This window comes from Vitis vinifera, chromosome 1 (genome assembly GCF_030704535.1).
Source record: "Vitis vinifera cultivar Pinot Noir 40024 chromosome 1, ASM3070453v1".
NCBI classification, from domain to species: Eukaryota; Viridiplantae; Streptophyta; class Magnoliopsida; order Vitales; family Vitaceae; genus Vitis; species Vitis vinifera.
This window is the reverse complement of record NC_081805.1, coordinates 27,642,057-27,654,133: the sequence shown is the minus strand read 5'-3', so window position 1 is coordinate 27,654,133 and position 12,077 is coordinate 27,642,057. Positions and strand designations below refer to the sequence as shown.

Genomic DNA, 12,077 nt, shown 5'->3' with positions numbered 1-12,077 from the left:
AATCTTAAAGATGAAGACACGGTGAAATTAGCCTTATTGTACTTTCTTGAGCATGTTCTACTTGGGAAAGAAAGGAAAAATTTAATAGACATGCAATAGGTTGGTCTTGTTGATTGTTTGGAAGTTTTTAATAAGTATCCATGGGGTAGGATTTGTTATGAAAGAACAATTTCTGGGCTACAACGAGCCTTGGAGAACTGGGTGCCAAAATACCAAGGTAAAAAGCAACAAAAGGGTAATATAGCACATGAGGCATATAGTCTAGTTGGATTTCCATATGTCTTCTAAGTTTGGGTGTATGAGACTATTTCGATTATCGGAATGAAATATGCTAATCATGTTGCTAAGAGTTGCCCACGAATTTTAAATTGGAATGCTACTTTGATTCGTCCCCAATCGGTGTACCTTTGATTCAGTCCTCAGACGGGAGTTATCAACAAAATTTATAAACCTATTTCACCATATACTAGGGTAGCATAACTAGCATAGCATAGTGGTTCTAGGATCGTCCACAGGGATGAGTTTTCATTTCACACATGATATTTGGATTGATGTTTTTTCTTTTACAAGTTAACTTTAAAAAAAAACATAAAGTTGGTTGAAAAAGGTTTGGTTTTAAGCTAACCAAAAATAGTAATTGATTTTAATTACAAAGAAAAGGTTTCTTGGAGTTTCAGGTCATTAGGTTCAGGCTCCTTATACAAAAGGGAAGATTCCAGATCTTTTCCTCGCATTGGGGATTTAACCTATAGTTATCCTCCCAACCGGTGTGTTACAGTTGTTTCCCATTAATGGTTTCATCGCTAAATCCCTCTCACTGATGCATCTTGCAATGACTCATACCTCTCACCTAACATTTGCCATTCAAGGTGATCCTTAACCTTGGATTACCCTTCAAAAGCTTGCAGGAGATAACTAATGGATGTCTCCAGGGAGTCAAAAAGCTTACCAAGTGTTGGCTATTCTAGATAATCCTACCTTTAAACCACCTCTCAGAGGCTCACAAGAGATAACTAATGGATCTCTATGGATTGAGTCCAAAAAGCTTACTAAGTGTTGGCCCAGGTGATTATAAGGGATTTTAAGTTAACTAAAAATATAAAAACCATTACCGGGTCACAACTTCCTCTTCATTAAAAACTGAAACAAGGAAAACTTCCACTTTTGTATCCGGGTCCCTTACCTAGCTTCCTTCTATCCAAGAAACCAAAAGCATCATCAGAGGTTGTTTGGCTAGAAAGAAAAATACAATCAAAGTGAGTAGGTAAGGCAGAGCAAAACTCTATATATTTCTTACTAAAAAATGTACAAGTGATCCCCAAGAATGTCTTCTGAGATAGATATTACAAAAAGAGATATCTTAAGATATATATAGAGAGATATTTTTAACCCTTCAATTAGATATCCTAAAGATCTAAAAAGATCTTCAGCTGATTACAAGGAGAGAATAGATAATTACACAAAATATCTTGAGGTAAAAATCTAACGGAGTCGGTGCAAAAAATATTTGAAGATTATTTCGCAAGTGAGATATGTAGTTGCAAAAATTTCACAAGAGGAAAAGGAGTTGCGAAAATTTCTCAATGTTGAAAAGGAGTTGCGAAAATTTCGCAAGTGGTGAAAAGTAGTTGCGAAATTTCCTTCTGTCTTGCGAAAATTTCGCAAATGGTTGCGAAATTCTTCAGTGTTAGATTCCTTCTCTGATTCTCTTCCTTGCATACTTGATTGATTTGGCAAAGGCTTTGAAGCTTTCCAAAGCTTGGATTCTTCATGTAATTTAGCTTCAATCTTGCTTTGCCATGGATTATACCAAGTTCTCCCTCATTCTTGGCTTGTTTTAATGATAAAAAAAACTATCAAAAACATCAAAACTTGCCAAAAACTTATTAGTAACACTTGCAAGGGTCCTTAATGTGCCAATTGAGTTAAAATGTATTAATTACTACTCAAAAGTGTTTAAAAGAGTTTATAACAAGCTATAAAAGAGCACTTTTTGAGTAGTAATCATACTTCCACACCGAGGTTTACCGAGCTCCAACAAATCTTTTTAGACTCCAATGTGAGTAATTTTTTTTACCATATATTTTGATTGTGTTGTCACTTACATATTTATATATGTCTATGTTTGTTAATTAAATTACTTAACTTGAATTCAATAGTTATCTTTGTGTTCGCTGCTTAAACCTACTCTGGAGGAATGTCAACAAGATTATTACAAAAGCATTTGAATAAGTTAGGGTCAGTGAATGGTGTTCCTCCATAAATTTTAAGCCAACCAACAACCCCAGAACATAATACAATGGGTGACCTAAAAGATGAAGATCACCCGATTGAAGCTACTGCATATGTTGTTGCTGCTGCTACAATGAAAAACAAGAACAAAAAGGATTATTCTATCCCACCTTCAATTGAGGTAACTCCACTATCATACATTCGTCTATAAAGGTCATTTTTAATGTTTCAATTGTAATACAAAGTTCAAACAAAAATTCAAATTGTAAACTTAATCTCAGTTAAGTTAATCATCAATGAAACTTAGCCATAGTCAAGTAAAGGTTACTTTGATAAACATAACATAACTATCATAAGTACACATTAATTTTTAAAAATTATGACTATAATTTTGGCATACAATGATGTATGAAGAATTAATGTTTCATTTGTTTATAACATGTGCAGAATCTATGGATAGAGTTCATGAAGCATATAGAAAAATCTGAATCAAATTTCAATTATTTAAAGAAAGAACTGAAGGAAGTGAACTTAAAGATTGACAACTTAAGACAACTTTTATTGGATGTTAGTGATATATTTATTGAATTTTATATTTTATTCAATCAAATTATGTATTTTATTTCTATATTTCTGATATCTTATTGTATGGTGCATATCTTATTTTAGGTGAAAGGGCAAAATGAGACATGTGCTATAAATAATACAAAATTTTCAAAATCTGGTACAAAAGGAAAAGATATTGGTCTGGATTTTAATTCATTGGATGACAAGTTTGAGATTGTGATGGAAGATAAGGAGGATGAGAACCATGACCATATAGATGTGAAGACCAATACAGAAGAAATAACATATATTGTAGTTGCAGAAAACACATAATAGGGATGGAGAAAGATGATGATGCAATTTTTGATCCAATTGTTGATATTGCTAAATTATTTGATACCTCTACCGTATCAGACAACTTTTCGGTTTATGTATTTTCAAAGCAAATGTCCCCCATTATATTTAAGCGAAGACGTGAGTTGAAAAAGTCCTATTTTTTGCAGTTTCCTTTCACAGACCCTACAAAGAGAAGGAAAATTAGAAAGGAAGGGGAAACAACATCTGACTTTAATCCTTTGCAATCTATTTATGAGGAAGCAAGAGAAACCTTTCATAAGTGGTTGAGTCTTCAACAAGAGTAATTATCTTGACTTTAAACTTGTAATAGTTTTTTTTTGGCAAGTTCTTTGCTTGACCATGGTTTTTTGATATATTATTACAATAAGGTTTAAGGTTGATATTGATTACTTACATGCAGACAAAGAATGGTTTGAGTTACTAGTTCAGCATGGTTCATGGCTCAAAGACACGGTTTGTAAATGTTCTTATTGTGTTTGCTTTTACTTATTAGTATATTGTTATTATAATGAAATAGTATAACTAATGTTTTTTTTTATATGTTGCCTAGCATATTGATGTTGCTTTCTACTTTTATATGATAAAACTAAAACATTAACTTAAAAATTCAATCCATTATTCAAAAAAATTGCTTTAAGCATATAAAAAAAAAATAGGCTCACAAATTCCTTCATGACCCTATACAAAAAAAAATGTAGATACATAGCTAAATCATCCCTAAAAAACAAATTATGTGGTAACATTATTAAAGTGATTGATGAACTGGTTGTAAGGAGAATTCTTGGATGTTGATATTGCTTTCAACAATATTGACACAACTATGTTCATCTCTAGGATGTAATGGGATTGGTCGTTTGCATGTTTTTCTATTATGCCCATAATCACCACATCTACCACAACATCGTGTGCGTTTAGTCTCTCCACCTGAACGAATTCTCTCATTTCTTGGTCTTCCTGTTGGTCGCCGACTTTTTGGTGGGAGCACAACTCTACAATGGATGTCTTCCGAAATGACCCAATCTTTGTTATTTCTAATAGGATATATAGACTTTGAGTATGAAGATATAAGCGAGTTCTTCATATAGTATTGAGAGCATAGAGTATAGCATGACATGTTTCCATATTCCATAACATGTGCACATGGAATATGGTCAAGATCAAACACCCTACATGTGCATGAATGGGTTTGCAAATTAACTTGATTACTGACCCCAACATATTTGACATTGAACTCCCAAGAGTTGATAGACTCAACCTCATAACCTGATGACTTATTAAACCTTAAGCGCAACTCCATGTCAGCCCATGTAGTAAGCTCAAATTTCATTGACAATGCTTGTTGTTGGCGATTTGAAAACCATATCTGAAGTAAGTTTCTTAACTCTTCAACCATTCGCACAACTGGAAGATCTCTTGCATCTTTTAGTACAACATTCATGCACTCAACGATCCCTGTAGTCATTATATTATATCTTTTTCCATTACTGTGTGATTAAGCCCATTGATCTACTCCTACATCCACTAAATATTTGACTGCTGTTGGAGAAATCATCTCTAACTGACCAAATATAGTATCAAAATCCGACATTCGATATGCATGGGCAACATCATGAAACAACTTATGTACAACAACTTTCTTGAACTTTGTTTTCAAGTTTTGTCCTAAATGATAAGTGCATACGCCATGGCTTGCATGAGGATACAACTTTTGTACTGTTTTTTCAATGCTACCATAACGATCTGAAACCACCACTAAATCATCTACATGTCCAATCACATCATATAATTTTGTAAGAAACCACTCCCAATAAGCATCATTTTCTGAATCACCAATTCCGAAAGCTAATGGGTAAATTTGATTGTTACCATCTTTGCTCGCTGCAACAAAGAAAGTCCCTAAATATTTTGACTTCAAGAATGTTCCATCAATTGCAATTACTGGCCTTATTGATGTACGAAACCCAGAAATGCATGCACCAAATGCCATAAATAGATACTTGAATTGATTGTCAACATTAGTAACAATATCAGTTATTGTCCCAGGATTCTTTTGCTCTAGCATATAACAATAAGAAGGTAAAGCACCATAAGACTCTTCAGATGATCCCCTAATGAAGTTAAGACCAAATTCTCTTGCTCTCTATGGCTTATCATAACTAATCTGAACACTGTACTTGTTTCAAATATCTCCTATAATGTCTTGATGACCAACTTGATAAGTTTGTCTCATGCTTTCACCAACCAACCAACTACTTGTATGACGATTATCCCGAGACATCATGTCCAACCTACAAGTGTGTGTAGGATGGTATTTCATTACTTGAAAGAAATTAGAACTTCCCAACTTAGTTGCACGAAATCTCCATTTGCATTCGTTATCAACACATTGAAGCACCAATAACTTGGTAGTAGATTTTATCGTTCTAAACTCAAACTTCTCTTTCAAGGCAATAATGTACAATTTTTTCTGCACTTCTTTCTTACTAGAATATATTTGCTTCTCTTCAATATGATCATCATTAGTGCCACAATCACTAGTACCTATCCGACTCATGTCTTGGTCATTATTGCTTACCTCCTCAATCATGGTTGGAACATCATTCATGAGACCATCTTTTATATTCATGATGCTATGAATTTCCATTATTTGAGTTGCTTTGTTGCTTGAATCCCTATTTTCAATCACTTGGACATTGCTGGTCAGGTTGGTATCCAACACATGATAGTCATCATCAATAGCATACCCATTCATGTTCCATTCAACAATATCAGATCTCTCAAGTGGCTCATAGTTGAATTTTGTTATGCTTTCATCACCAACAACATTAAGAGATTATATTGATCCATCATTTACATGTCCATTTCCATGCATAAACATTGACTCTGCATTATTTTTAGATCTTCTATCCACAGTGATGCATATTGGAGCTGGTAACTTGTTAGTGCAATTTAAATGAATGAAAAATTTAACATCTCCATCATCTCTTAGTTGAATTGGTGATGTCGGTAAGTTACCACTGAATGCATACTTCATTGAAATTGAACACTCAATTGGATCTAGTTGAAGAATGTGATACACAACTCTCATTAATTCATGATATGATATATTCTTCTTCACTATAATGCCTTTACCTTCACTTCCTTTAAAGTGGTATATGTTTCCATCTTGTACCCAATTCCCTTTATACAAAAACATTATTCTTACTTCATCAATGGCCGCAAAAATAAATATTTCAAACTATCATGTTAATAATAAAATAGTACAACATAGGATATACTTTTATTAAGTTTCAACTATAGACTATGCAATGAATCCTAAAACATGTATTTTTATTTTTATTAAATAACTCACTACATTGTAATATGTCAACAATTCAATCTCAGTTTTTCAGTATAGTTATATAAAAGCAGAGTTTTGCTTTGAATAGAAACACATAAACTCAACTTATGTTAAGTTAAACTTGACAAATAGTAAAATTTGTTGTTTAATGCAGCAATGCAACACTTCTCATAAATCAAATATCCAAACAAACAATATATAACTACAATGGGTATTAATCATACGAGCAATACTAAAACCGTAATAATTTTCTATGCAAGTGATTTTTTGTAATGACCCGCACCCAACCATGTAGATATTGTCCGCTTTGGCTCCAAAAGGGCCCTCACGGCTTTAAAACGCGTCTATTTGGTTAAGAAGAGTCTCTAAATATATAGCGCCAAGAACTTGCTCCTCTATCCAATGTGGGACATCACAAATACCCTCCCATACAGACACAACGTCCTCGTTGTGTCCCATGGGATTGCGGGGCCAAACAGACAAACACCCCTTACGGAGCCAAACAAACCCCCACACTAGGGTCGGGGATCAGCTAGTGTCCCAAGATACCTATAGATCCCTTCTGCACTCACAGGAGGCAAACCCTCAACTGGAGGTACATCATCATTAGCCTGACTGTTTTGTGAAGAAGCTGCTCTTCTTGGTGGCATGATGTCCTAAAATAATAAGATATAACTAAATTAGTCACTAAAGAACCAATTAGAAAATTTCTAAATAAAGAAAGAATTGGAATTTATACTAAATGAAACTAAAACTTAAACAAATATGTCACTCATCTATCCCCAATCTAAACTAATTCAAATTCCCATCAAGATCAAAACCTAGTGCTCTGATACCATTTGTAATGACCCGCACCCAACCATGTAGATATTGTCCGCTTCGGGTCCAAAGGGGCCCTCACGGCTTTAAAACGCGTCTACTTGGTTAAGAGGAGTCTCTACATATATAACGCTAGGAACTTGCTCCCTTATCCGATGTGGGACATCACATTTATTGCTTACCATCATTTGACCTTGCCATATGGATAAATATTTTCAACTTTTTTTGAATGAACTTTTCATTTTTTTCAGAACTAACAATGGAGTATCTATATTTTACCTACAATGTTGAAGTGAGATTTTCAATTTTCAAGAAACAGAAAGAAATAAAATGATAATAGAAAAAAGAAATTGTTGGTTGCTTACATTTTTTTTTTTTTCATATTTTCGTGACCAAGAATGAAGAATAGATGAAACAATGGTAAGAAGTTAAACTTGTTCTCTACAAGAAAAGAGAGAATTAAAACCTAATCTACTATAAAACAAAGGGAAATGGAAAGTTGTCTTGGAGGGAAAAACGAGGGGGGAAAGTGAAATGAGAAGTCGTGTTGGAGAGAATAAGGGCATTTTTGTCTCAATGGTAATTTCTTTTTGCTTTTTGACTGGTGGGTTATATTTGCAAATAGGGGGTTATTTTGACCCCTTTAATCAATTAACCCAAAAAAAATAAGCTGAAAAAACTATTTTCATTTTTATAATTGAGTTATCAAACATAATTTCTTCCAAGACCTGCTATTATTTTTTTTTTTCCCAAAATATTAGACCCTTTTTCTCTCACTTCTCGTCGCGAGTTACAGGTAGTGCGGTGCGGCGGCCTCTCTCTCTCTCTCTCTCTATCCCTGCGCCGGAAAGAGGCGAAAAATTTAGAGGAAGAATGACTAGTTCTGCTTCAAAGGTGGGAGAGAGCGGCCTGGTGAAGACGGTAGAGATTGAAGGAAGGGGGAGGGCTCTGGTTGCCTCTCAATCACTCAGAGGCGGCCAAATCATCCTCACAGACTCTCCTATCCTCCTCTATTCCGCACATCCTCTTTCCTCCTCCTCCAACGCTTACTGTTCCAACTGCTTCAGGCACTTACAAACTTGTTCCACCCTCGTCTCCTGCTCTTCATGCCCTTGTCTCTTCTGCTCCCCCGATTGCCTCACTCATGCCCTCTCTTCCTCCCACTCTCCCTGGGCCTGCTTAACCCTATCTCTTTTGCGCGCTTCTCCCTCTCTCTCACTCTCCCATTCCGAACGCCAAGTCCAAGCCCGTTTTCTAGTCGCCGCATACAATCTCGCCATCGTCTCCCCTTCCCACTTCCACATATTGCTTTCTCTTCAAGGCATGGCTCTACCCTCCTCTGATTCTGACGCTCCCACCTTCCTCCATTCCCTCCTCTCTTCCCTCTCTCCTCCTCAGGGCGTTGCCGGATTCTCTGTAGAGCTCACCACCGCTTTGCTCGCCAAGGACAAGCTCAATGCTTTCGGTCTAATGGAGCCTCCCGCACTTGCCCCAGGCGGCGAGAGATCCGTCAGAGCTTATGGAATCTACCCCAAAGCTTCTTTCTTCAACCACGATTGTCTTCCCAATGCTTGCCGATTCGATTATGTCGATACTGCCTCCCACCATAATACTGACATCACCATTAGACTCATTCATGATGTTCCCGAGGGAAGTGAGATTTGTTTGAGTTATTTTCCCGTGAATGAGACTTATGCTGACAGACAGAAGAGGCTGCTGGAAGATTACGGCTTTACCTGTTATTGTGACCGTTGTCGGGTTGAAGCTAATTGGAAAGATGATGATGAGCAAGAGGAGGAGCAGGATGATGAGGGCCAAGTGATGGATGAGGACCAGGATGAACAAATGATTGGTTCAGAAAATGAGATCGAGATTGGAGATGGAGGAGGGGAAAATGATTTCCCTCACGCCTATTTCTTTTTGAGATACATGTGCACTAGAGAAAATTGCTGGGGCACACTGGCTCCATTGCCTCCATCGGATTCAGATGCATCTCCTTCTAATCTCATGGAATGTAACGTCTGTGGAAACTCGAAGAAGTCTGATGAAGACTTCAACAGCGATGAAGACAGGCTCTCTGTGGATGACTGAGCTCTTTTCACTGTTCGTGTAACCATCCCTTTGCTTACTTGCCTCCCTTACTCACATTTGTTTCTTCCCATCATTTCTTCATTATAATTTATAACCAACCTTAGCACAACGTTTCTATTTTTCAATAATTCCGCCTTGATATGTACGTAACAATCGCACCGGGTCATCAGTTTTGGTACTCTGTAGTTCTATTCTAATAACCTATGAATTAAGAGCTTGTTTGGTGGTGAATCGAAGGAAGCGCTTCGACCTTTTCTAGGACTTGAAAATTTTAATCAAAAGAGTTGTTTTCAAGTGCTAAAAGGCTAACAATGCTTTCTAGGATTACTACCAAACAAGCTCTAGATAGCGGACCGGTTAAATTTGTTCATTCATAGCCTGTGGATGAGTAGCTGTTGGGTTTTTCCTTGACTTCAATTGCAACTTTTGTGAACCATGTTATCTGTTGGCACTATTTGGTTTAACATCATCTTTTTAGACTCTCTTCATTGGGTGAATCATTTGTATTTCTCTTATAATAAAATTGGTTTATTATTATTATTGTTTTTATTTTATAAAAGTGAGTCTTCCAAACTCAATAAGTAGGCAGAGAACTAGAACTCGCACCATAATGGCGATACGGTTAATCGTGCAGTTAAAGGACCTAGTGATTCTTTTAACTGATATCATGCTTCTGGAATTACCCATTAAACTTGACATCAGCTTCAAATTATACCTGAAACCATCCTTGATGCCTGCTTCAGATGTGTGATTCTCTTAAATGGCATTTAATTACTGTAAACTTTCATTTATTATTATTATTATTATTATTGTTTTTTATTTTTTTGTGATAAGTATTACTATTATTATTTTTTTTGTACTTGCAACCATCTTCTCCATGAGCAAATACTACCTAGAGCATGATTTAGTTCTTAGTAATCCTACTATGGAATTCAAGCATCAAGATTGTTGTTATGGTGAAAGGGGCCATTGTAGGGATTTGATCTTGGGCTTTATGGTGTAATGCATATTTCTATTGGATATGGCAGTTCATGATGATGTTGCAACTACAGACTTGTTGATACCATGGTTCCTATCAAAACTCTGAGCCAACTTGAAGCTGTGGCAATCTGTTGTCATAGGAAGATTGCTGAAGAATGAGGATAGGAGGAAATTGAATAGGCTAGGATCTTTGTGAGAACATTTTATTTTTTTCTTTATTTTTGTTATGTAAAATAAGTACACCAAACTGGACACAGGGGCTTCAACTCAAGTGCACAGTTTCTGGAATTTCTATTGCTTAAAAAATTCTTCTTACTAGGCTCCTTCTATATACACTAAGACAAGCAAATTGAGATTGTTTTCCATTGCTTCTTCCAATTCCTTTACATGAGCTTGTCATGCTAGCAAGGAAGTGCTTCTCTCCCTCTCCTCTAGACCACCCCAAAAATCTCAAAGAATGACAAAAACATGGCCCAGATGTCTCAGGCTAGGAAAGGACATCAAGAGATGGCTTACTGACATTTGTTTTGTGGATGCAGCACCTATCAACCGAGATCTGCTGCCTCATTAAGAACTAGTCAATGTCCAAATTCTTTTTCCCCGACTGTCCCTGGGAAAAATGTTGCTTTTGGAGGGGTTAGGGTTAGAAAAGGAGACCCAAGTATCTTAGGTGCTAAGGAAATTGACATTCACTGCTGCAACTTCACCTCAAGGAAGGATCTCACTGAAAATTTTAGCCTTGGTTTAATTCATTTGAACAGTTGTTATTTACTTGCGGCTTGCTATTGCTGTCAAGTGCTCGCACAATAAGGAGTGACAAGTTGTAGTAACATCAGTTTTCTTATATTTTCTCTATCAAAGTACATCACTTAATAGTTATAATCTTCCTATACTTGTTGAATTGGGTAATTTAGTTACAACACTTGTACGTGATTCTCAACATCTCTGCACAAAACCTCCTTGACTGAGTCTGAATCTTTTTATTTTTCATCGCCCCAAAGCCATGGCCATGTAATGACTTGGATGCAATGCAATGCTACATAATCGTCTTGCCTGCCTCATTAGCTACTTTATCATTGTATCTTGGGATGGTTCTTCGCTTTCCCTCCAATTATGTGCATCCTGACAGATCCATTGTGTATTGTCATTGCAGGTTTACAGCTGAGGATGTTATCTTTCTTATTCCTTGCAAAAAGGGAGAAGAAAAAAAGAAACTAAACTTTCAAAGTTAGATAACTGCAAAACCACTTCAGACTTGATACTTTTATTCTACAGATAAGCTGATGTTTTCTGGTGCTTGTTGAGGAAGATTATTAGTCACATTCTCTGGGCTTACGTGCCTAGGAGGATTGTTTTTGCTGCTGCTGAGTGTTAGTGCTATGGTACAGTGGGGTTTCTTCTTCTTCTTCTTTTTTTATTTTTATTTTTTAATGCTTGTGGCATTTTTGTGCTCGCTGAACCAATTACATCTTGGGCTGGATAAATTTGAAAACTTTGAGCAGGAAACTCGTATGTAATTGATAACTATATTTGTCCCGAGTGTGTTTAACCTTAAGCATGGAACTGTTTATTAATCTTCTAATCGGTAGGTGTGGAAAGGTTTTGATTGGTATAGGTTATGTTAACCCCTCTAGTTGTTCCAGTTTTACACAAATCAACCTGTGCCCATTAGCAAACGGTCATTGGAAATTCATTCAAGCATAACTCTGGG

General features: G+C 36.1%; 1 protein-coding gene across 2 annotated transcripts; it reads left to right on the top strand.

Moving 5' to 3' along the window:
• Positions 1–8,022: 8,022 nt before the first annotated feature.
• LOC100252252 (histone-lysine N-methyltransferase ASHR2) lies at positions 8,023–11,948 on the top strand. Of its 2 annotated transcripts, none has more exons than XM_002275118.4 (2): positions 8,023–9,403; positions 11,520–11,948. In XM_002275118.4, the coding sequence occupies exon 1, from the start codon at positions 8,168–8,170 to the stop codon at positions 9,383–9,385; it is 1,218 nt and encodes a 405-aa protein (XP_002275154.1). In that variant the 5' UTR covers positions 8,023–8,167; the 3' UTR covers positions 9,386–9,403; positions 11,520–11,948. The 2 variants fall into 2 exon arrangements, with proteins under 2 accessions (XP_002275154.1, XP_010657698.1); XM_010659396.3 differs by having other exon boundaries at positions 8,034–9,397.
• The last annotated feature ends 129 nt before the right edge of the window (positions 11,949–12,077 follow it).

Coding starts and splice junctions, on each gene's coding strand:
- LOC100252252 (XM_002275118.4), top strand. CDS start 8,168: ATGACTAGTTCTGCTTCAAAGGTGGGAGAGAGCGGCCTGGTGAAGACG.